This window comes from Microtus ochrogaster, chromosome 2 (genome assembly GCF_000317375.1).
Source record: "Microtus ochrogaster isolate Prairie Vole_2 chromosome 2, MicOch1.0, whole genome shotgun sequence".
Classification (NCBI taxonomy): domain Eukaryota; kingdom Metazoa; phylum Chordata; class Mammalia; order Rodentia; family Cricetidae; genus Microtus; species Microtus ochrogaster.
The window spans coordinates 72,364,941-72,390,153 of NC_022010.1; the positions used below are offsets into that span (position 1 = coordinate 72,364,941).

Sequence of the window (25,213 nt, forward strand, 5' to 3'; positions counted from 1 at the left end):
CGAACCTGAAAGAGTAGAAAGGACAGAAAGGATGGCAAGAGGGAGTAATGAAACACAGAAAGTCAGAAAGAGAGGGGTGGGAGAGGCCCCAAGCTCCAACATCTACTGTTCCTCCTGTGTCCAGTGCAGGAATAAGATCCTGCCCCTTTAACAAGTCCTATTACTCTGTCCTGCAATCTGAGGCTGGCCACCACAGTGGGAGGGACTGCTCAGAACTTCAGAAAACCCAGGAAGGCAAAAGGCCTGACTAGTCTGGCTCCAACCAAGAGCTTGAATGGGGAGTCTGTGGGGTGAGGACACTCCTCTGGCATGCCAAGGACGAGCTCTAGATTCCAAGTTTTTCATTTGGAGACAGTCCCAATTAGCGTCCTATTTGGCACCAGCTGTCTCTGCTCCTCAAAGGACCTGGCATACGGGCCAGCGATCTGCCCTAGCATTCTGAAGAGCCCATATCCCCGAGCAGCTTGCTAGTGTCAGGGTAGAGCGAGGCCCACCTGAGCACTGTATGAAATACTGGACAGATGTTGAAAGTGTAGACAATTCCCAGAAAGAGCAGATACAGCTATGTGTTCTGACTATGTGAGCCCAACAGGAGCTGAGCTTGTAGCTCCTCTAGCACAGCAGTGCCCATTCAGACCTATAATTTCCTAAGGATACGACAGCAAAATAGCGCCAGTGACCTTGGCTGGGAAGACGGGCCAGACCAGCCATGCCATTTCACAGCTGCTTCCTTCCCTTTCATTCCACTATTAATAGAACATGTGATTTTGCTTAAATAAACTGTAAATCTAGCTTCTGGGGCGTGCCTTTCATTTTGTACCTTCAATGTTTGCCGGGGGAAACCACCTGATGCTAAATGGATGAAACCCACCATGTGGTGCTGTCTGTTGCAACTCTGCTCACCACTGCTGGTGCCACCAGGGCTTCATGGGCATCCGCTTTCCAAACTCAGCAAGATGATGCCCCAGGCAGCTGACCCTGCAGTCTGATGGCTTCCCACCACTCCCCACTTCACAGCCACGGGCACTAATTAGCAGGGGAGGGTCCACCCACGCACTGTCGGGGGAGGTTCCTTCACCTCTACTTAGACTTCTGGCTGCGGTAAACAAGGCTGGGAACTACTACCAAGTGCATTCATTGACGCTGAAACACAGGCATTGGGGTTTGTAACTTACCAGGTTTTTTTCCTAAACTCCCTGTTTTCCCAGCAGTTCCAGAGCCCTTAAAACAGAGCAGAAGGTCTCATTTGCATGCTGAAGAGGTGATTGCACAACTTAAAAACATGATTAACAACACAACCCCACTAGAGCCCTTAAGTCCCTCTTTTCACTCAGGGGGAGCATGGGAGTACGTGTATCAGGGGGACAGTGCACACAGGTGGCCTTTACCCTGTGACAGAGCAAACATGTAGTCCTGCAGGCCTGGAGGCTCAGGCACGCCCTGGATCCGGGCGAATGCAGCATCAGGCCCCATGACAGGAGGACGATGCTCCCCTCACAGTTCCCGGTACCTCCGCATGGCTAGACAGGAGGCTCCGGCAGACACCAGCGCCCCCACCCAGACTCAACACATGAAAGCACTGATGCTCTCGCTCTATTCACACTAGGATTTAAGGACTGACCCAGCATCGGGAGGAGGGATCCCACCCTTCCCCCTCACTGCTCTCCTGCATGCTGTTTCTACCCAATTTCACACTGTCTGAGCACCGACATTTCTCTCTCTATGCTGGAAGCACAATTGTAGAAGCAAACCATGTTTTTTCCCAACTACTGAGTGTTCCAGAAACTCTCTGGGGTTGAATTCCTCCCGGATAGCCATGGAACTTTAACCCAGCTGAGTCAGCCAGTAGAGACCATGAGAGCCAGGACAGGGGCCAGAATCTAATCTGTGTGACAAAGTGCTTTATTGTCAGTTAATGCTCCCCCTTGAGTGCCTACCCTTGTAGTAAATTAAGCATTTCAATGGAAATAAAGCGAAGGATTTAATAAACCAAGGCAGTCACTGTAAAGATAAAAATGTGCATTGTGCCAACAAGGAACCCATTTTATCAATGCTGCTATATTTCTGGCCACTGAAATCAAATGACCACTGAAGAGGAACAGTTTGAAATGAATTTTTATTCTAACTAGTGAGCTTTAATTAATGAGCACAATTATAAACTATCAATTTTCTTGCTAATTTTATGGCCTAAATATCAAATAAAGAATAGCAATGAAAGACTCAGTTACTTCCCGTACATGGGCTTATAATAATTCCCCATGCTCCACACGCAGAGGAAAGCAACAGACACTGCCCAGCCACAAGTCAGGTGGCTCCAGCATCTTCCCTCGGAGAAGCCGCAGGGAGGAAGGGACGGAAGGGCAGCTCCTCAGCCCACGGGCCCAGCCTGGTGTCCCCACCAGAGTGTACTGTTTCCTTTTAAGTTTGTAGGAAGCTTTGCTCTCACACCAAACCTTGTATTTTTATTGCCATTTGAATATATTTGATCTAAAAATCTTAACTGGTAGTTATCCCATAGCCAATAATTTAGTAACTGACGACGGTGGCGGTGGCGGAAACTCCTCACAGGTCAGCTGGCCTTTCAAAACCAGCACAGGCTGTTCCTGTTTAAGGGCTTCAGATGCTTTTAGACAGAAAGCTGTGATTTATTAAAATATAATGTAAGAAACAGCCTTTACATTTTTCAGTATAACAGCTTATTGTTCTTATGTTACTTTAATATGTATCAAGACTATCTTTGTATATACCTATCTATATCTATCTATCTATCTATCTATCTATCTATCTATCTATCTATCTATCTATCTATCTATCTATCCATCTACCTATCTACCTACCTACCTACCTACCTACCTACCTACCTACCTACCTATACAGGAAACTTCAATAAAATGTCAATGAATAAACTAAAAATAAGTTTAGATGCAAACCAAATGGCTTTTTGTATTTCACCTGTTCCAAAAGGTGACCTCACTTGAGAGTTTTTGTGTCTCATGGCAGGAACTGGAGCATCCTGCCCCTGAAATTCCAGCTGCATAATCTAAGGCCAACTTGCTGGCCCAGAGAAGCGTTGGATTTTCCCTTTCTAGGTCTAGGGAGTCCACAGGCCAGCTGTCTGACATGGGAAAATGGCTTCTCCCTGGCTTCTTTCCGCGGAGTTCCCTGAGGGCGGGCAGACTTACAAACACCCAGAAGTTAGCAAGCTGCTCTCCTACCACAGCAAGCATTGTAACTCAGTTTTAAAGCACACAGAATCGTTCCTGGGGTGGAAAAACCAGTGGCAAGTGTAATGCAGAAGTCGCCGGGGCCCCTCCTCACCAAAGCCACTAGGAGCACGAGGGCCTAGAGAAGAAGCCGGTGCGCACTCCCTGCCTGGCATTTAAGCGACAGCGAGTGCCTTTTCCACCCGCTATTCTCAGTGATGCAGCTCCACAGGCCCTGCCAGTTTCTCTCTCAGTGCCGAGAGATGTGAGGGGTAAAAGAAAACAGCTACGGATTTACTATCCTTAAAAAAACTCAGGTTCATTCCTGCTGGTTTGTTTCTATGGGTTTATTAAAAGGCTATAATCATACCACGAAAATCCCTTAACTTGAACTTGGCCACTATAAAACCCTCCAACCCCAACCATTTCATTAAGTTTGCACCAACTCAAGACCACATCCTATGCAATCAGATATCTAAGGATAGTGGCATCGCCCCAAACATACCAACCTCTTGAAACTTAATGTCTTTGTACTGTGAGACAAAGCACAGAGCAGAACCAGAACACCTTTTACAGCCAAGGGCAGCTGTGCGCATCTAAAAGCTAATGGCCATGGAGAGCTAATCAAGCAATCATATACTGGTTACAGGAAGGAACACTGTCAACTCTGCACACTGGAACAGAGCGATGAAGAGAGCCCCTGGTGCAGTCCCACTTAACCCCAGAGTTCTGCATGGAGGAAGCCAGAGCTTGCTCCATGGTACCAAAGGACACGGTCAGACACTTCAGTTACCATAGCAATCCAGAACTCTGCAGAACCCAAACAGTGTTCCACGGTCAAGCATCAACTCCCCGCCAAGAGAACCACCACACAGAGAGAGGGAGAGGAAACAGTTAATGTGGGTTTACCTCTGAATCTTTAAGCCTCACATAGTTAGAAGGGAAGACTCCGGACTTGTCGCCCACCGTGCCCGTCCACCAGTCACCATCTTTCTTGGTAACCAAAATCACATCCCCTTGCTGAAAGGTTAAATCTCCTTGCTCAGAACTCTCGTAAGTGTACATGGCAATAAATTCTGGAGAAATATTGAGATACGGAGAGAGCTTGATTGTTTAAAGACATCCCAGACAGCTTTGCAAAAGCAAACTTATGATTCAGGAAGTCAGGGTGAGATCCATTCAAGAAACACTAGCCACAGATTAAAACACAGGGCTGTACCACCTGGGCTCCACTCCCCCACTGCCCATACACACGAGTGTAGGCAGAGAGGAAGCTCTGTGAGGATCCAGCCGCAGGAACACAAACCAGAGGCACTGCACATCTCCTGACCGAGCATCAAGAATGATCTATGATCTGTTTAGATACATCACCTCTTTAAATAAAAAATGTTTCTCATTTAGCTTTAGCTAACATTGATTGCCTACTTTGTGCTATGTACAGGGTAGGGCGTGCTCACATGCAGGCTCCTGGCGTGCAAATATCTGTGTTTCGGACTTTCAGATACACTTCACCCTTTATATCAATCAAATGATACGCCTTTTGCTATTTAAATACCCGAGTGAATGTCTGAGACATATATTGCCATGTATATAAATGGTCGAGGACTGTTTAAGAGTTACACAGTAGGCATTGGTTACGACGGGACATCTGCTTGTCACTCAAGCTGCATAAGCAGGTGTGGGGATTGATGACACAAGTAACATCTCCCTAACCCAAGGAAATAGCCAGTCATTTAGCAATTACTCCTCACGTGGTTTCGTCTCGAGGAGTAAGAGCTGGTGTTCTCTAGGGACTCCAGCTGGAGAGGTGCAATCCACAGGAACGTCTCCTTGTAACTCTAAGAACTCTGCTTTGCTTTGAACTGACCCTGAGGTTCAGGACAAAGTCATTCTAGTCAGTAAGTACAGAAGACTGACAGAAAGAGGCACATGTTTCTTATCTCTACGTTTTATCCACTTTGTCCTAGGCCTTTATACATTTTTAAAAAGTAGTATAAAAATCAAGTTTTTCATAAAGGTTACTCTCAGGATAGCCTGTATTGTTACATTGTAACCTATCTTACATGAGTCAATACCCTTCAAAGCAGAGTGTAAGGTTGGCTAGCAGCTGGAACGTTGGTATAGAGATCTCCACTGGCCAATTTCACATTTATTTTTTGTGGCTCATCTGGAGGTCAGATGGCAGGGTCAGCAGTCGGGTCTCCCCTCTACTGTAGAGTTGGGATCACACGCAGGCTGTCAGGCACGGCTGTGAGCACTTTACCTGCCGAGCTGTCTTGTCAGCTCCTGCCCGACTAACGTGAACACCTTTGTCCTAATGAAAACTGAAGTACACAGAACCAAACCACTAGGGTCTGAGCTAAATGGGCACCCTTAACCACAAAGATCTCCCTCAGAGGACCGTGCTAGATCCACAGCTGACCACGGTCACCCAGCTGTGACCACGTCACCCTCCCTGGTAACGTGAAGCTCCACAGTTAACACTGAGAAACCATAGCACGTTCATGGAGACCGGAGCTCTAACAGGGCATTCTCCTTTCACTCGCGCACCTATTTGATTTCTCAGTGTTCTGGACACTGATGGTCATGTCTGCTCCTGTTCACCGCTCACTCCCATCCGGCCACTTCTGACAGGATTCTGGGCATTCTGTATCTTTCCCAGATTATCCAATATATAAATCACCTTCTTTAAATCCATTTAAAATTGTGGAATATCTTTCAAAATGTTTAGGAAACTCAGAAATGGGACCACTAGCTGAGCGCAATGTTGCAAAACGTAAGGGGCCTGCAAGGACTACGAGGTTTCACATGCCCCGCCCCATCCTGTACAAGGCTGTGGGAAGCCAGAGTCCATAAGAGAATTCAGGGGGCTCCCAGCAAGCTCCCCTTTCAGGAGACACTAAAGAGATGGGCATAGGCCAGTTCCAAGCCACTACTTTGACCTATCAAAATGGATAATTGAAATCTACAGTTTAAATGAGATGATGTTTAATGTATTATTAACAAGAGGCTCATTAATCTTTAAGTAGCCTTTCTCAGAATTTCCACTGCCAGTGTGCTCCTATAAGCTCTCCTTCCACGAGGCCAGCACGCTCTCCCAGCTTTTCTAATGCCCAGACAGACAGCACCTAGGTGGGAACTGCTTCTGCTCTGCTGCCTGACTGGAAGAGTGAGTGAGGGTCCGCTGTGACCCTACTTCTTAAGTCTCTGTACGTGTCCCTTCCATACTGCTGTCGGATGAGAACGCTTACTGCTCTAACTGCCTCTCCCAGTAAGCAAGGACACGAGGCAAACAGAAAAGGGGCAGGCACTGACTGGCTTTCATCTAAAAGCTGTATACATTTTACCTCATAATCCCTGTAATAATTTCCCCTGAAAAGGGTGATTATTATGCCCGCTTCACAGATGAAGGGGAGGCATGACTGAGATTACATAATTACTATGAGAGAGCCAAAATATGAATTTTCCCCCTCTAGTGAGGCCTGTTGACAGATAACACACAAGATTTTGCTGTTGTTGTTTTGTTTTGAGGAAGAGGTAAAATTTGCTTTTAATTAGGCTAAAGGCATGCTATATTGAAAAAGATTTTTGCCTTTTTCCAATAGTGCTAAAATAATTATTTAGAAAGTATGAATGCACAAAGATGATTATCCTAATAGAGTTAACATAATAATACAGTCATATGAAAATAAAAAATAATAATAGTTATGTGGAAAATGTTGAAATTTTTTAGTAGTGATGAAGTTTTGTAACTATGCCTATAAACTAAGCAATTATTTTAAGAAGTCTTAAGACTGTACTAGTGTTCCTGGGAGTCGGAACTAGCGGTAACCCTTCATTTGCTCCAATGAAGCAGTTATTCCAAAAACTTGATTTTCCACTGGCCAAGTTTCTAAGGAACGCAGCTTCACCACAGCGCATGAAGCACATTCTATTGTTACATATGGATTCCAGACACCGGTGAGATCACCACACACCTCCGCTGACATCTCTAACTACGGAGCCCGCTCACTGTCACACAGACGCTTAGCTCAGGTGGCCCGGTCAGCGGGTACCTGGTAATGACTGCAGTGAGCGTGAAGACAGGTGAGGCCTCAATTATACAGATCTGGGCCATTTTAAAAACTTTAAAATAATGCCTCTTTCTACAGCCTGGCATATAATATCTAGACTGTGCCATATAACAAAGATCTGAGGGAAAAGCAATTAATTACTTGTGTAGTAAATACTGACAACCAAAGTTTCAGGCATAAATAATCCATCTTGGCCATTCACACAGCACAGAGAAGCGATCTGCCTCTGCTGGGTGTACCCACGACACTGACAGTGTTCTGAGAGCTTCCGTGGAGTGTGCAGTCAGTTTAAAAGTGATACAATTATCCACGCAGATCAGACAAGAGGGCTACATGGGGAAGCAAGGCCATGATTGACACACGTTCAGGACTCGACCCTTAGTGAGTACAGTGGGCTTCCCTCACTGCCAGGCACAGTCAGAGAACCCAGTTTTGGATGGCCACTGTCATAATGTGCTCAGCCTCCTATGGAGCTTAACATGCCCAGGGCCTCACCTTCTCCAGGAACAGCTGGCTTGGCTGCTGGGGAAGCCACTCTCTTTAGGCTAGCAGGACTTTCTGTAGGGCCAGTGTCGATGCTATAAGAAGGGAAGGAAAGAACATTTTAAAATCTCACCTGAGAGCGCCAAACAACACTGCTTTTCTCTTTGAAAGCTGTGAAAAACCACAGCTGTAGCAGTCGGCAGTAACGGGGCTAGGGTACAATGAGGGCGCTAGAGGCATGAGCGACCACACTACTCCCCCCGACTACACCGGACACACAAGCCTACACCACTGCTTCTCCCCCTGACTACACAGGACACACAACCCCACACCGCTGCTTTTCCCCCTGACTACACAGGACACACAAGCCCACACAGCTGCTTCTCCCCCTGACTACACAGGACACACAAGCCCACACAGCTGCTTCTCCCACACACTACACAGGACACACAAGCTCACACTTCTCCCACACACTACACAGGACACACAAGCCCACACCGCTGCTCCTCCCCCTGACTACACAGGACACACAAGCCCACACCGCTGCTCCTCCCCCTGACTACACAGGACACACAAGCCCACACCGCTGCTCCTCCCCCTGACTACACAGGACACACAAGCCCACACCGCTGCTTCTCCCCCTGACTACACAGGACACACAAGCCCACACTGCTGCTTCTCTCACACACTACACAGGACACACAAGCCCACACCGCTGCTTCTCCCACGCACTACACAGGACACACAAGCCCACACCGCTGCTCCTCCTACTGTGTTGGACACAAGCTCAATGCCAGTGTCTTCAGCACTGACTAGCAGATGTCATGGGGTATTTCTGTTAGTGGTGTCCCTCAGAACTCCCAGCTGGTTCTGGACATCCTTACGTGTTGGAATAAACAGTAACAACCTTGTGGGTTCTATGCCACATTTCTCCACTGACTCCCCAAATGCTTTGATCTTAAGTATTTGCATGTCTTCAGTACTGCACTGGGTACTAAGCATAAAGAGTCATATCCCAATCAGCTCAGGGATTCTTAGGTCAGTGTACAGCATGACACACAGAAGAAAGCCATGGCTCATGAGAACAGGCTCCCTTTCTGTCCTTCAGACACACATCTAACTTTTTAGAGGACAGTCGTCCTGCGGCTCCCACCAAGGAATCTTAACTAGCACAAACAATTTCTAATATGCTTTTCATCAAATAGAAGCAGATAAATAAAGTACCTTGAAGCTTTCCTGACGGGCCCTGAAATGAGTTTCACGTAAGACTTGGGGAACCAACCCTTGTGACCTTGAACTTCTCCAAACCACCACATGTCTTGCTGCTCCAGAACGGTGATGACATCATTTTTGTTAAAATTTAAGTGGTTGTCTTTTTTGGCTCTCCAAGGATACAGGGCTTGCGCTTGCAGCCCTTCCACTTTTTCACCCTTGTGTGGAATGACATAAAGACCTGTGTTACACCGCAGTTTCTTATCAACCAAGACAGATGTGCACAGAGTGCACACACAGCCAGAGACACTGCCTCTGCCTGGCACGAGCACTAGGCACCTCGTGGCTTCTCCGCAACTGTGCATCTTAAACATGGAGACAAAACTCTGCCAGCTGCTCCCAGAGCCCCCACCCAGCCTTCCTTCTTCAGTGGCTCTAGCAGTGTCTCTTTTATATTTCAACGTAATGGGGCAGGCACTTTAGGAGTTGAATGGTATTTCGTGGGTGGACACACGTAAACAGGCCATGCACTGGACTGTGCTTGTTTTTCCCCCAGAAGTCTAGATATTGTGAGGTTATACGGATGAAGAAAATATCACTTCTACTCTCTCCACATAGTTTGGGATAAGCATTTTATTAACCTTAACGTGCTGTAAGAATATCCTCTAGTAAGGAACTTAGTGTACAAGGAAGAGATAAAAACAGCTCAATATATCATTTGGAGGAACAAGATGTACTGCACAAAAGGTCTCCTGCTTCGTTGTAGAACCAGAGAGGCAAGGACAAAGCCTGCCTCGGGACCCCAGGGCCACTTTTACAGGGGCAGAGGCAGGCCTTGAGGGACGAGAAGCATTCTGAGAGCCAGTGCTGCAGACGGGCACCCCAGGCCAAAGAAAGAGCCCAGGCAAAGGCCCTGAGGGGGCAGGCTGAGCGCACTGCAGGTGGTCCAGGAGAAGAAGCAGGATCCGGGGCTGTGGGCAGTGGGGCAGGAGACAAGGCTGCAAAGGCAGGTGAGACACTTATTATCTATTTAAAAATCATGACGATAACTTAAAGAAATCAAGTAAGTCCCACTTCAATTGTCTACGTAAATGGACAAAGAACAAACGTTAATGCGCAAGAAGAGTTGGTCCAGAGTTGTCTGCGCTTGACTGAAGTGATTTTATTCCTGCGTTAAGATCTGACTGGGCAAAACAGGAAACTTGAAACTTGGTCAGTAGCGTCCATGAGTGTGTCCGTGACCTCTAAGTCTTGCTCTGCGTGGATTCTTATCTCCTATACCTACACATTTTGACTCTCTTTCACATTAGCCCCACTATTATTATTAACCACTATTCTTCGTCTCCCATTTCCTCCCCCTTGCCACGGATCAACAGAGCTTCCACCTTGCCTCCCAACTACTTTAGGACTTCGGGGCCAGAACGGAAGGGAAGCCATTTGCTCTGTGCAATGGCTTTACAAGCCTGGATGTCTCCCTTGAGACTCTTCCCCTGTGTGGGGTTTCTGAGGCAGCCCGGGATCAGACAAGATTGCAATGTGAGGGCTGACGTGACACTTAGGCAATGGACGGACTTCTCCAAGTCCTGGTTTCCACATCTCCCAAGGGGGTGGCACACTTCTGAGGCGGCCATATGTTCAGAAAGCCCTCTGCAGCACCATGATCCCTAGTCCTGGGCTGGGCAGCATGGCCAGAGGATGGAGAGCGCGGTTACCTGGGGACCCTAGTCTGCCCTGTCCACTTCCTTTCCACTCTGCAGGCCCCCAGGGCTTGCTCACTTGCACTGACTAACGCTGTCACTCTGTGACCTCTCTGCTCCACCCCTCACAAACCAGCAGAGCCTCATGGCTCAACTTCCTCTTACCTCACCGCACTCTGGATGATTTTCCCTTTCTTCCAGTCACCCAGAGACCGACCCTAGTTATCCAAGATGGCCTCTTCTCTGCCCTCAGCACCCTTTGATGACACGCGAGCACCTCAGTCCTTCACGAGTTTAAATCTTGCTCTTGAGCTCTCACTCCTGGCTCACCCACAGCACCGCCTTGGTTGCTGGGCACCAACGGGATATGCTTAAGTGCCGAGTGTGGGCAGAAGCAAAGGCCTGTTGTGCAGTCGCCCTTCCCCACGGCTCCCTTTAGGGCACTGGCTGCTTCTCCCCATGTCTGCTGACCTTGATGGCCTCCAAACCCTTGGATCTCACTATGCTTGCTATAGTTTGGCTCCCATCTTCCATCTCCTTCCAGACCCATGTTCCTCCAGTCTGCCAGACCGCGCTAGCAGGATGCCCTGCTTCCACCACCTCACACTCCCTTCTCACTAGACTCTTCTCTCCTTCCTACCCTGCTGTTTTCCCACTTCTGTGGCTTGGACAGAGAACTCAGCAGGGTCCAGGCTTTCACACTCAGTGCCCTCGTGAGCAGGGCTGCTCGGCAGCTCCAATCTTCTTGCACACCACTTCCCAATGGATCTGCCTGGTGTCTCCTCCAATTTAAGCTTTTCCAGAAGAGAAAATCCTTGTGATCTCCCGGGGACTCCGTCTGATTGATTGACCTCATTCCTTCATCATTATTACATTAGCCTAAAGACAAGCGTTCACAGTAACGTCCCCTGTGCTTTCAGAAATACTGTTCTTCAGTGGGTTTCCCATTAGCCTGAAATCGGCCTGCCTTCTCCAGGAAGGACCAAGGGGGTAGCCAAACGGACCAACCTGGAACTGTCTTTATGCACACCGACTCCCCCCATGAGAGTATCGATACCTTTTTAACTGATCAGCACTGCAGCTCTGGTGCTGCTCTTTCAATGCAGCTTCTCAGACAGACGTGGGCAGGACAGTTTAAGCCCTCCAACTCTGAGGACTACAGTCAGTGTCAGGTTTCTGAACTAGGTTCAGCCAGTCACCCCAGTTTCATAGGTGGAGACTGCTGAAGTGGCTGACCACACTCATTTCATGCCTCCATCGGCTGCCCCTACCTGGCCCAGGACGGGAGATGGGGACGAGCCAGTGGCTGTGGCTGGTGTAAAGGCCGATCTCTGCCTTAACTGGCCAGCGCTGGGTACAGTGAGAGAAGGCTGAGCCGCCCATGCGTCCCAGTTATCCGTTTCCGGCTTCTCGCTTGTGCTGGTGGGCCACCTAGAAGGAAAGGCATGTCATGAGCAGTAGGCACTTTCTAGTGCCCTGGCATCACAGGGCGCCCCGGGGAACAGATCAATCACAGTTCTGTGGACTTCTCTAGTTGAGAAGAGAGAGGACAGGAAGAATGCTGGGCTCAGGTTTGACTCTGCTGCACACACTACAGCGCCCTCAGGCTGATTAGAAGGCCGCTCTTTCAATCTGAGTTCTTCTCTAGAACAATGCCCAGACACTCTGGATTAGTTGTGAGGGTCCCCTGGATCAGCAGGCAGGAACCACTCACAAGCACTAAAATTACCACGACAGAAGCAGCTAAGTAAGAAGGAAGTGTCCCACAGCAAACACCTGCTCAGATGCCCAGAGCCACAGCAGCCACAAGGGGCTGTCTCAGGACAGCCCCAGTGCTGTGGTTGTGTATTTCAGTACATGCGCTCGAGGGCAGATCTGAATGTAACATGCTGGTTATATCTCTCTAAGACCTATAAGCAATTATGAAAATCAAAGAACCCCCCACCCCCAAGACTGTCCATCTTGATGTTTTGGTTTGGAAGGATGCTTTTATGTACATCAGAAGACTTGTACACCACAGGGCTCTTAAGGGAGGGGCAGTGATCTGGTTTACAGAGGAAATAAATCCAATCAATGACAAAAATAAGTGATGACATCAGGGCTGGGACTGGAGTCTGCCTCGCACAGGGCCCAACGCCCCAGACTCTGTCTCAGCACCACGTACAGTAGATGTGGAGGCCTTGGTAGGAGCTCAGGATCACGTGATGAGTTTGAGGTTAGTCTGGGCCATATGAGGCCCTGCCTCAATAAACAATCATGGAACCAACTCTATATCCCAACTGGAGCTTCACTTTGGGAAGCCAAGAGCTTTTCAAACAAGGCCCCCAAAAGCAGGGCTAGTCTGGTTTAGCGCACAGCCAGTGGAAGGCCGATCTTACTCAGAGGTCCTGAGGACATTCTTCAGCACCTTCACCTTTATCTGAAAGTATGGGCACGCCCTTCCCTCGGCTTCTCCTTGTCCCAGGTCACTACTCTCCTTCTCTCCCGTTTGTTTCCCCCGACCTTTCTCTAAAAATATGCCTGGACTCCTTGTCTTCAGCACTGTTTCTTCTAAAAGGTTACTCGACTAGAAAAGAAATCTAAATCCTTCCTACTCACCCCCTTACTGCACAGTAGTCTGAAATACTTTTGGACAGCTGTACATGGAGGTCATGGACCACAAACGGAGGTCTGGGCAGAGGCTTCATCTGTCATTTGAAACTGAATGCCATTTCCCGACGACAGGGGCATGCACCCTTCTCCACACTGCCCGTTTGTTCAAGGTTAGCAACAGCAGAAAGCTTCCACAGAAACCGCTTTCTGTCTTGTTCCAAACCACATGACTGACTGCAATTTTTGCTCCTTGCTAACAAAACAGCATCATTTCCCAGCCTGCAGGAAATAACTGAATATTTTGCTGACTGACACAAATGTCAGCAGAGATTATTAGGAAGTTGCACTTCTCCATTTCTTCCTCCAAAATGAAGGATACAGATGAATGATGGGACCAAGCATAGATGGTTTTCCTGTGTACCCTGTAAACTGCTGTTTGACAATGGTATTATTAAATCTGGCTTGGAGGGCAAGGACCCCAACTTGTCAGTAGGCCAATCAGAGGAATGAACACATGCCATACCCTTTCAAAGACGAACAACTCAAGACTCTACAAACTGCAAGAAGAAAGCGATGACTAAGTTTGGATTTCAAACCTGTCAAAGACAGCATGTGAATACGTACGTGGAACTGAAGTCTGCCCAGTTGTTGGGGGTTGTAGAGGGCTCAGAGGAGGCCACTGGCAAAGGAGCGGGCGTCTCACGCAGAGCCAGTTTGGGGACAGGGGCAGATGCCAGATCAGTCACTGGTTTGGCTGGAGTGGGAACCTCATTTTCTGGAATCTTCTCTGCATAGTTTGCAGGGAACCATCCCGTCTTTCCTTTCAGTTCTCCTCCAAGCCACCCTGGCTCTCCAGTTTGGCTCTCATCCACCTGTGGGAAGTCACAATGTTTGACCGAAATGAAAAGTCATTAGCCCTTGAACACATCCGCCACTCCACCGCAACATAGCCACAAGGCTCTGCCCAGGACTGACACACAGCACAGACATCCAGAAAAGTGACAAAGCCTGTTCTACTCTGCACCGCACCCTACCCCCACCCCGAGTTCCCGACCACGGCTCAGATAAAGTGCCTCAGGTCCTTGGACAATCTGCCTTGTGAATTGACCTGACACTTCTCCAATCAGAAGCCACGTAATCATTAAAAATAATTTGACTTAGGTTCATTACTTCAAGCAAAGAGTGCAACTGACATAAAGTTAGTATTCTTAAAAACCCCACTAACTAAGCATTTTTTTTTTTTTTAGAATAAGGACAAGGAGGATAGAAAACAACAGCCGTAGCTGGTTTTGCTGAGAAGCAAAGCTGACCCATATGTTTAGAGGAAATGAAAGTTATTTACAGCCATCATCAGTTTTAGTGAGACTATAATTTTCTTTTGTACAAACTAAATTTTAGGATCCATGAAATTACACAAAGAGTAGGGCCTTTTGTTTAAAATTTTCCGAGGGGGTCATCTGCTGTGCCAAATGTTTGTGTTTAACCTCATTTCTACCCCAAAGGAATTATTCAAAATGGCCCAAGCCATCCTACATATCCCTAGTTACTTCACTGGCTTATGAGCAGTGGGGATGCTCTGGAGGACACTACGCTCTTGGCTGGCTCCAGGACCAGAGGCCAAGGAGTTCTATTCTCACACCGCACAATGGCCTGGAGCTGACGCCATCCAGCACTTCCCCAAACACACAGGAATAGGGTAGGTCTAAACAGCGAACTTGAACCAAACTTGGTCCTCTGAAGGGCAGCACGTGATCTTAACAGTTGAGCCATCTCTCCAGCCTCAAAGGGGAGGACTCTCAGGCCATGTACAGGGTTTCCAGCGACAGTGGGTTGGCTTTACAGTCTGATAACTGCTGCTCACACTCACATGGAACACACACTTCCCTAGCTGGGCACACTCACACGGCACACACATGCTTTCCTAGCAGGCTTGAAGGTCAAGCTCTTATACCTCCAGCTCAGGATTGAAGAAAATGACAAGTAGTTATGAGTTTATATCAGACACAAAAGATGGCGGCTGCAGTGATGGAGCGGGCCCTGCGTTCAGAGGGCCTCAACTGTAAATCCAGGTTCTGTGGCTATTAACTACAGACTGGAGGACTCAGTGTCTTTGTCTAACATGCTCATTTTAGCGTGGTGCTTTGAAAACTGATACATCTTTGTTGTTGTTTTGGAGACAGGGTTTCTCTGTGTAGCCCTGGCTATCCTGGAACTCCCTCTGCAGACCAGGCTAGCCTGGAACTCAGAGATCGGCCTGCTTCTGCCTCCCAAGTGCAGGCATTAAAAATGTGTGTCACCACTTCCAGCTTCTGATAAATCTTTATAACTCTGCTTGGTATGCATAAAAGTTTAACAACATAGTTTTAAAATCCAACTCTGACTTTATACAATGTTCTCACATCTGGACTTTGGTCTTGCTTTTCAATCTAGTTCACTCAGAACAAGCTTTGGTTCTCTGCTCCAGAAGCCTGTCTGGAACCCTGGCTCTGGTTAACTTTTTGCCAAGTCATATCCTACAGGGACCCATTAGATATCTGACTACTGTCTGTCTGGGACTCTCACTGCCACAAATGCCAACTGCTTCATCTCACCGTGACGCAGGATCTACTGTTACCATCTGGGTGGATACGAGGAATGAGATCAGAAGTCCAGAGGCAATGTCCGACCCTACGGAACCACACCCGGCCTGCCACCCGCAGACCACATCCTCAGGAGCTAGAGGAGGGACCTCTTGGCTGCTGGATGCAGTTCCAGTTCCTAGCACATGCAGAGGACTGTGGATCGCTATCCTTTCTATGATAAATAAACCTTTTTATACTCCATTCCTGGCTACTTCAGAACTCTTTTGAACACCAGCAACCCTAACTTAAAAAAAAAAAGGCTATGAAAATGAGAACTATTTCTCCTTGGATTTGGAACACTTTGCCCAATATGCCAATCAGTTCTGAAAAATAGCCTACGACAGACCGAGAAGTGAAGTGCATAATTTATGGCATGGTGGACCCAGGACGTGGACTTTTCACAGAGCACACTCATCCGATGGTGGCTCTTCAGGGCGAGTCTCGTTCTTAATACAATCTTAGTATAATTTGTCTAACCAGGTCTATCCCACTCACCCCAGTTTCTTTGGAAGTAATTCTGACAGAACATCATGGAATTGAAGCACTTACATTTCTGGGGTTTGGGCTCAGAGCAATTCTAATACTAACTATTCACGTATATATCACCTGCTGGGTGTAAAAGTCAAATGTGCACAGTGACCAGCCCAGATTTAAATCAACTTGGTTAATGTTTAAAGTCTAATGGCTACATGCACCCTGGCCTCCATTTCGCTAGGTAGCTTTGGGTTTTCTTAAATTTCCAACTTGGCTCCAGAGGAAGTGCTGCTGGTACATTTGGGTCCTGAACAACATTTTTGGCTGTGTGCCAATAGGATGACACTATTGAGAGGTGGGACAGGCTTCAGGAGATGGAGCCCAGGGAGAGACTGTTAGGTTTGGGGGACTGTGGGACTCTGATCCATTCCTCACCCCTCCTACCCTGGGGTACATTGTCCAACTGTCCTTTGAACTCAATTTTTTTAATTTAAAAAGTTATTGTGTGTCTATGTGCACATAGGCACGTATGCCCACTTGTCCTTGGAGGCTAGAAAAGGGCATCAGATCCCTTGCAGATCTGATGGATTAAAGATAGGTAAGAGTTGTCTGTCGGCTGATTCTCTCCCTCCTCTCTTTCCATGGCTCCAGAGATCAAACAGGCTAGGCCAGGCTTGCTCCTTCACACACTAAGCCACCCTGACAGCACAGTTACTTTTTTGAAATTCCTTGAGCAAGTCTGACACACCTGATACTACTCCCATCTTGGCACCAGCATTTGTTCAGCTGGTGTTCATTCCACAGGTAAATCTTAACAGAAAATGGCAGTAAGTTCCTCTCACTGCTTATCCAGGTGTGTGGACAGCACACAACAATTGGCAAACTTCTCACAGACATGCGTGCGTGTGCGCGCGCACGCACACCCACACACCCACACACACACACCCTGGAAAGGGCGACCTTAGAAAGGAGGCCATTGCAGCTGGAAGAGCCCCTGAGCACAGCACTGACACCGATTCCTTTCCTCTTTGCTTCCTTTCCTCTTTGCGTTGCTAGGCTGCTGGACAGTCACAGGGACCTACATCACAGACACGGTTCTGCTGTTCCTCATGCCTTTCCCAAAAATGACTTAAATATTCGAATGGCAGACATCATCTTATATTTATTTATTTAATCAAACCTTCAGAATATGGCAACACACAAGATGACACATCAAATTGTTAACAATGAAAAATAGTTTGGGAGCAAACTGGTCTCAAAGCAGAGATTCTAAAAGCAAAGTTCTTAAGGACCCCTCCCTCCCACAACCAAGACTTCCTGTAGTCAAAGGGGGAACATGGAGGACTAAAGTGTAACCCTGCTATTCCTCAAGGAAGTCCTGAGAATCGGAGAAACTGATGGTTACAATGCTGACAAAAATAGAAGTGAGCCCTGGATTATGCAATGGCAAGAGATTGACAAATATCTTGTCAGTCTCTACTATTTCCATGCCCATGTTTCTTAGGAGATGGTGGCAGGACAAGTAAGAGTTTGAGGCCAGCCTGAGCTACATGAGAAAGGAAGGAAGGAAATAAATAAGTGGCTTTGTAAGCCAGGAAATCATTCTAATCTCTTTTAAAAGAAAAAGTTTCGAACATTTAACTGCAAGTTTAATCTACTTGGAACTCCTGGCGTTAGGCAGAACCTTGACAAATACGGAACCTGCAGACTGAATCCAGCAAACAGAGCCCAGCACACAAACCCTCACAATTTACATGTTTCTTTTAGGCACAACCCTACAGTACGAATTCCAACATGTTTTCACTGCCACAACATCCAAAGATCTGCTCATTTACACAGAATTAAAGCGACTAAAAGAACGAGACACGAGCAAGGGGCAGACTTCCTGACAGGAGGCACTTACCCTTTCCCTTTTAACCTCCACCAGGAAAGCAAAGGGTTAAAAGCAAGGCAAAGATGTTTAATGAAATGCCGCAGCTTACAGCACATCTAAACTCTACTCATTGACTCAAGCTGGGGGCCAGCTAGGCGACTCCAGGAGTCAGTGCCATTGTTACAGCTGCAGGATGGTAGGTTTCCCCACTAAAGCAACACAGATCTCTGCTCAGTGCCCTAGGATGAACAACACGTATGTCTCAATTTTTAACTTCCAGTTACTTGTAAGTGAATGAGGAAACTCAAGTTGTCATTTAGAAAATAATTTAGATCAACCACAGTGCTTTATTCTCTTTTAAAATAAGTTCTTATAACGTTTCAGTTCTAAGGCTGTACTGGGTTGTTAATATACCAGAGAGCATAAACTGCAACAAAGCAAAGCTGAATATCCTGTTAATTTTCTATAGTAATGCAGATTCTCTGTGTTTAATTCATTACTTAAACAAAACCAAACCATAGGGCAGCAGCTGTGAATGAAGGAATTCTACATTTGTAACTATTTCTGAAAGACTCTTAGTCACAGGTAAGCAGTCTAGTCTTAGACACTATCAGTATTATAGGACTGAAAGTATGCTAAGGTCAATACAAACATTGTTGCTAATGCCTGCTGTCTGGACACACTTTTGAAACAAAACTTCTATTCTGATAAAGAGGAAGCAAGGTTGAATTGCTGCTTCCAAGGCCTCAACCCTGCACTTCTGGATGTCATACCTAGAGATTTCCTGATTGTGCAACAAAGTGTAAAGAAGAGGGCAGATACCAAATTCGCCACCTTTGCCATCTGGCTGCCATCTCTCTTACCATGACTACATCACCAGGCTGGATCGTGATTTCATCGTGACTTCTGGATTCAAAGGGGTACAACGCTCGGTAATACACCACTTTGACGTTCTCCTGCGCAGAAATTGCAAGCGGGCCTTTCTCTGTTTAGGAAGAGGAGGGACACATTACAGGAATCGCTGACATTGTATTGCAAAGATTTCCACCCATTAAAGGAATTTCTGAAACACACACTGAATGCTAAGAGAGAACAGATCTGACAGGCGCAGCTAAGATCACTGATAGCTCATCAGTGGACTCTCCACAAGTTCCCAGAACTGAGTGTGGTGGGCGAGGCAGCCCAGACAGCCTTCTCTGCACATCTGTAACTCATCAGGAGCTCTGCTCCCCACCCAGCAGGTCTGATGGCTGGAGAGCTTTCTCGCAGGGGAAGAGGAAGAGAACACAGCTATCCACATAAACAGAGGTTGGTCTTTGGGGTACTTAACAAGATCACATGACCCCAAGTGTTGACTTCACATAACATCCTAAGGACCCTGGGAATTGAGTCTTCTGCACTTCTGGGTAATGATGAAGCCCAAGGGTGAAGACAAATGAAAACAATTTAGACTTTAAATCAAATGAAGAAATTCGGAAATGCATTCAGGCAGAGGACACTCTTGGATTCTGGCTAACAGTTAATTACAGCCCACTGAATTTTTCTACACACTAGCTTGTAACTTGGCAGCCATCTTGGCTGAAAAGCAGTGGGGTAGATAGATTATTATCTCCGTGTGAGATGCAAAGGTTCCTACTGACCTGAGGGGAGAAAGCATCCTCAGCTCATACACAGCACAGAGACTTCATTGGCCCCGAGGTTAAAGGAACATGAACTCCTCTTCAGATCACAGAAAAACCACCAGATAGTAAGATTACTCTGCCCTGGCCCTCCTAGGTGCCCAAGCCAGTCCTTCTTCCAACTTCGGCACCTTAGGCAGGGACGAGGGCTCCTGCTCAGCACCACACCTCACTCCCATCCCCCACTGTGCGGCCAGGGAGCAAGCAAAAGGTTTGAGGTGGTGTCAGGGTATTTGTTCTTATGTGGTTATGGATTTTGAAAATACATTTCAGTTTGTACTTGATATTATCTAAGAGATAGCTTTTATTAGTTAACTTTCTCTAAACAAGTTTAGGTCAGTCTTTTATTTATTTAATTTTTTTAAAGAGGCAAATTGTATTGAAAGAGCAAAAAAAAAAAAAACCAGACTCACTTTGAAATGGCTCAAAACCCAGTGTAGAAAAAAAACAAACAATAACAAACAAACAAACAAAAACAGTTGAGACAGCTTAGCAACTTCGGGGAAAACTAGAGAAACAGTGAGTGATTTCTGCAAAATCGGCCAAGCTCAGCATTTGTGACACACATACTAACAGGGTTTGATAACAGGATTCTGGCCACTGGGATCAGGTCTGCAGAGGCTCCTGGATATCAGTGGAGGGAGGGCTATTTGAATGCTCCTGGGGAGGAAAGAGCTACAGCATCCACACAGAGTTGGTATTAATATAAGCAAGCTAGGAGTGGTGCACGCCTTTAGCCTCAGGACTCAGCAGAGGCAGGCAGAGCTCTATGAGTCTGAGGCCAGCCTGGTCTACAGAGTGAGCACCTGTCATCAAGATAGAGCCTGATTAGCCAGACATTGCTCGGAGGCTCTGGGAGATGACATTGTCTGCTGTACACACATGAACATATATGGGGTGACTCTGATGGGACCTGCGTCACACAGTGCTCTACCACTGAACAGCCTCCGCCCCGTCTGATACCTGTGGTAGACCAGGGTGCTTGGACAGCTGGCTTAGCCGGGTCCTGGTGCGGATGGAAAAGCCGACTCAGTTTGTCCTGCGCTTCTGGTTTGGTTCTCTCTTCGCCCTCCTTCTTTTTGACACTCTCTTCCCTTTTCAGTTTGTCCTCCTCGTGGGGTTTCCGTGACCTTGGATGTTCCTCCTGCTGCGCGTGCTCCAGCCATTGCTTGTCCCTTTCCTGAACTCGTCTGCCAACAAAGATGCTTGATTACAGCGAGGAAGCCACTCAGATCAACAAAAAGCGGTTCCTAGTCAGAGAGCTGCTGAGCATGAAGGAACGCTACTCTGCACACAGACAACCGAGTCCACAAAACGGCCTCTCTGGGTCTAAGCAAAATGAAATCACATGGTTAAAAAAAAAAAAACACAGAAAGAAAATGATGTATTTCATAAAGTGGCAATAAGACCGAAAAAAGTACATCTCAATGCTGAAACTGATACTAAACTACAAAAACCCAACCCCAAAACAACCACAGAACACGGATGAACATAAACGCTATGAAAACAGAAAATATCCAACATACTGAGGATGGGTACTGCCTAAGTGAGCGCACGACTCTGACATTCTTACAGTTCCCCGCCAGGCGGAGGCACCACGCTGACTTGCAGGCCTGTTGCTCCCAAACCTCAAGGTCAATCAGAGGTTAACTGACATCTGGGGCTGGAGAGATGGCACTGGGTGACTTGGGTTGGTCCCAGCATTCACAGGACAGCTAGAACCACCTGTGACTCCAGAACCACAGGATCCAACGCCCTCTCCTGGCCTCTGAGACACCACACATACACAGTGCCCAGAGATACATTCAGGCCAAAACCCAAATATATATATGTCTTTTAAAAAGCACAGAAAGGCCAGGTGTGGTGGTGCTCGCCTTTAATCCCAGCACTCTAGAGGCAGAAGCAGGAGAATCTCTGTGAATTCAAAGCCCACCTGGTCTACAGGGTGAGTTCCAAGACAGCCAGGCTACACAGAGAAACCCTATCTCAATGCACACCACCAACACTTCTCCCCGCAAAGCACTTAAATACATTTATTAGAGGGTAAAAAAAAAAAGAGAGAGACACATAGCGAGTTCCATGGATAGAGAAACTCTGCTTCAATATCCTCCACCTCCAAAAAGCGTCAAAGTGCATTTACTAGAGAGTAAAAACATAAGGGACTTATTAGTTAAGTTTTGGGTACTATTTACCAATACGGCTAGTTAGAATGTGTATTACATATTCTATTTGTATGTTGGTATTTCCTACATTACGTTTTCAGCTAACTCACACTCTGAGGAGTGCAGTTTCATGTGGCAGCGTTAGTAAAGCATTTCATGAACTATAGCAACAATTGGGGGTCAGGGAAATGGCTCATCTGAGAAAGGCGCTTGCGTATGTCAAGTCTGACGACGTAAGTTAGACCTGCAGAACTATATGGCAGAAGAGAACCTACTCTTGCAAGATGTTCTCTGATCTCCGCATATGCATAACCACACAAACCTGTACGAATGCATAGGCACACACACACACACACATAAAACACACACACACACAAACTCTATAACGTGAAGTTGGGGGAAAAACCGAGTTTGAATTAACTGACACATACATACACATACACTGTAAGGGGAAAACAACAACAAAAAAGGCCCAGTGTAATAAACTGGAATGAGCTCCCCAGCATTAAAAATAAAAACATACAAACACAAATCGGGCTCAGACGCTCCTATGTGCTCAGAACAAAGCCGGCCTGAAAGACCTCTGCCCACCGTCACCGACTCACCCCAAATGTCTAGCGTCCTCCTCTTTTCACGGTAATTTCAATAACCCCTTTTTATTAATTTGTAGCATCTCGCTGGGACATTTGGTAATTCTTGTTTCCTGGACTCTAAAATTGACTGAATTTCAAACAGCACACACCCATGAACAAAATCAGAGACATGAAAAGGTAACAAACAAATTCACAGAACGTTACTTAGAAAAATACTACAACTGGCATGAGCATCTGAACAGAAACAAAGTATGTTTGTGTCCTGAGAAGCAATGGCGAATCTTCGCCTTTGTACTCAGGCCTAATCTGCAGTTGCAATGAAGAAGAAAGGAGCTTGAGAGGCGCAGTCCTAGCTGGAGAAGCTGTGTGGCGAGCGAGCTCGGGGACTTGGCTTTCAAACGGTGCACTCTGACCATCACTGTTATTAATGGGCTGTGAACTGGAAACCTATTTTGGTCATTGGCATGCAAATGAGCTAACCAAGTGTCCTAATTCCTTGTCTGCTTCCATTATCCACATAGGAGAGCACTGGGAACTAAGGGAAAACTTCAGGGGTACTTACATATGCAAAGATTTATACACGCATGTCTGTTTGCCCACACACATGAGGAATGAAGGACCTTTGAGAAGTGAGACCCAGCAGAGCAAACCCCGGTTTCCCCAAGAGGGTCCAGTCTGACTCACCTTTGAGTTTCTTCCTTTTGCTTTTCTAACTCTAGGCTCTTTCGCTCCTGCTCCTTCTGCCTCAGCCGCTCTGCCTCGATGGACTTCTGCTTCTGCAGCTGCTGCTTGCTGTGTATTTCCCTTAGTTCCTGGGAGGAATCAGGGCAGGTTATGAAGACCTGAACAGAAGCACATGAACGGCTGACCACACGCAACGCTTCACAGTGGCAAAGCCCCGGACATTGGCAGGTGACTTTTCAGGGTTGACAAATGTTCACTTAGAAATTGAAATCACTATATTTTGGCATGACTGATTACCGGTCATCGTCCCAGAGCACAGTCCAGCAGGCTGCAGCACGCTAAGTCACCTTATGACATTTACTTATCTGTGCGGCTGGGGATTGAATCTGGGATTGCACACACTGGGAAGTGTTGTAAGCCACGCCCTTCCCGTACCCCACCTCCAGGGTAAGTTTGTGAAGGACTTTGCCTGTGAAGGGCACTGGGGAAGCAACACTGGAAAAGCCTCTACAGGATTGGAGGGCAACTAGTTTTACGATACTGTGATTTATGAATAAACCTATAGTTATGATAACTAATCCATACCAATTTCCCCTAGCTTTGAAAACACACACTGCATTTCACATACAGTCACTGTTAAGAATTCTTTAATCCCAGTACTCAGGAGGCAGAGGCAGGCAGATCTGGTCTACAAAGCGAGTTCCAGGACGGCCAGAGCCACACATAGAAACCCTGCCTCAAAATACCAAACCGATTAACAACAACAAAACAAACAACCCTCAGCTCCTTCTTAGGAATTTGAGCCCCAAGGATTTGGGGGCTATTTTTCTTCAAATCACATCTATTGGAGAGTCTCTATCCGTACAAAAACGACATGTGCAGCACCAACTGCCCCCACCAAAGCAGCAGCTACTTTCAAAGTAAAAAGTTACAATTTGATAGCAATATTTTGCGATTTGGTACCCCAAGAAATAACTGCAATTTCCTGCCAGCCTACTGAAAACCAAACAAATTATGTGATAAAGTACTTAAGCTCAGAAGTGTAAGTACCTATGACATGAAAATCATGAGGCTAGGGGTCTGGCGTGGTGGGCACAGCATTTGCCTAGCACACGCAAAGCCCCCGGCTCAGTCCCTCTCAAGAGAGAGGTAACTTACTGGAAACGGGGTGGTAGAGAGTGGGAGGTCCTAGAGAGAGGACGGAGGGGGGGAAAGGGGAAGGGGCTCCAGTGGGAGAACTGGACAGGACAAGCGTGGAGAACGTGGCTCGATGCAGCCTGGGCTATCCCTGAGGCGGCAGCCCTGGGTATACAGCTGCTGGAATAGGGATACCTGGGGCAGGGCTTAGCTAGGAAGGGGACAGAGGCATCCAAGAATGGCCACTGGGGGACAATGACAGAGCCCCACTCGGAAGCTGTGATGGAAGAGAGAAAGCCAACTCTCAGTGGGAGAAAGAATTCCATTTTCATCACCTTCCTAACTGAACACCATGGGATGTTATGACCTGACAGCATTATGTCAAAACTAAGCCACACAGGCTTCCACAGTCATTTTTAAGGAAAAGAATAATTTTTAATAACATGAATGGATAATCTGGTTACTGACTAAGACAAGCAGAAGAGATCAATTCATCTAAGCATTCTTGGCTAAAGTTAAGTGCCAGCACACAAAAGAAGCAACTGTTGGGAGTGACCCTAAATCAAACTCTAGTGTCCTGAGGAGGGGCCAGGACACAGTCAGAGGCTATAGCATCTATCACTGGCCCAACACAGAGACCTCACCAGAGGACACATACATCTGGAAAGAGACCTCACCAGAGGCCATGCACATCTGGGAAGAGACCTCACCAGAGGACACACACATCTGG

The 25,213-nt window shown here is 47.0% G+C and overlaps 1 protein-coding gene across 5 annotated transcripts in view; it reads right to left on the reverse strand.

Moving 5' to 3' along the window:
• Itsn1 (intersectin 1) overlaps nt 1–25,213 on the reverse strand; it is a 180,310-nt gene that overhangs the window by 48,495 nt on the left and 106,602 nt on the right. For 3 of the 5 annotated variants that reach the window (XM_005345191.3, XM_013352702.1, XM_026786610.1), the window contains exons 17-26: nt 23,347–23,474; nt 20,871–21,097; nt 19,092–19,213; nt 18,259–18,273; nt 13,885–14,132; nt 11,940–12,099; nt 8,984–9,189; nt 7,772–7,854; nt 4,113–4,279; nt 1,176–1,221 (exon numbers count right to left, since the gene is read on the reverse strand). In XM_005345191.3, the coding sequence (XP_005345248.1) occupies nt 1,176–1,221; nt 4,113–4,279; nt 7,772–7,854; nt 8,984–9,189; nt 11,940–12,099; nt 13,885–14,132; nt 18,259–18,273; nt 19,092–19,213; nt 20,871–21,097; nt 23,347–23,474 (1,402 nt within the window). The remainder of the gene's footprint in view (nt 1–1,175; nt 1,222–4,112; nt 4,280–7,771; nt 7,855–8,983; nt 9,190–11,939; nt 12,100–13,884; nt 14,133–18,258; nt 18,274–19,091; nt 19,214–20,870; nt 21,098–23,346; nt 23,475–25,213) is intronic. The other 2 variants (XM_013352721.2, XM_013352716.1) reach the window with 1 other exon arrangement.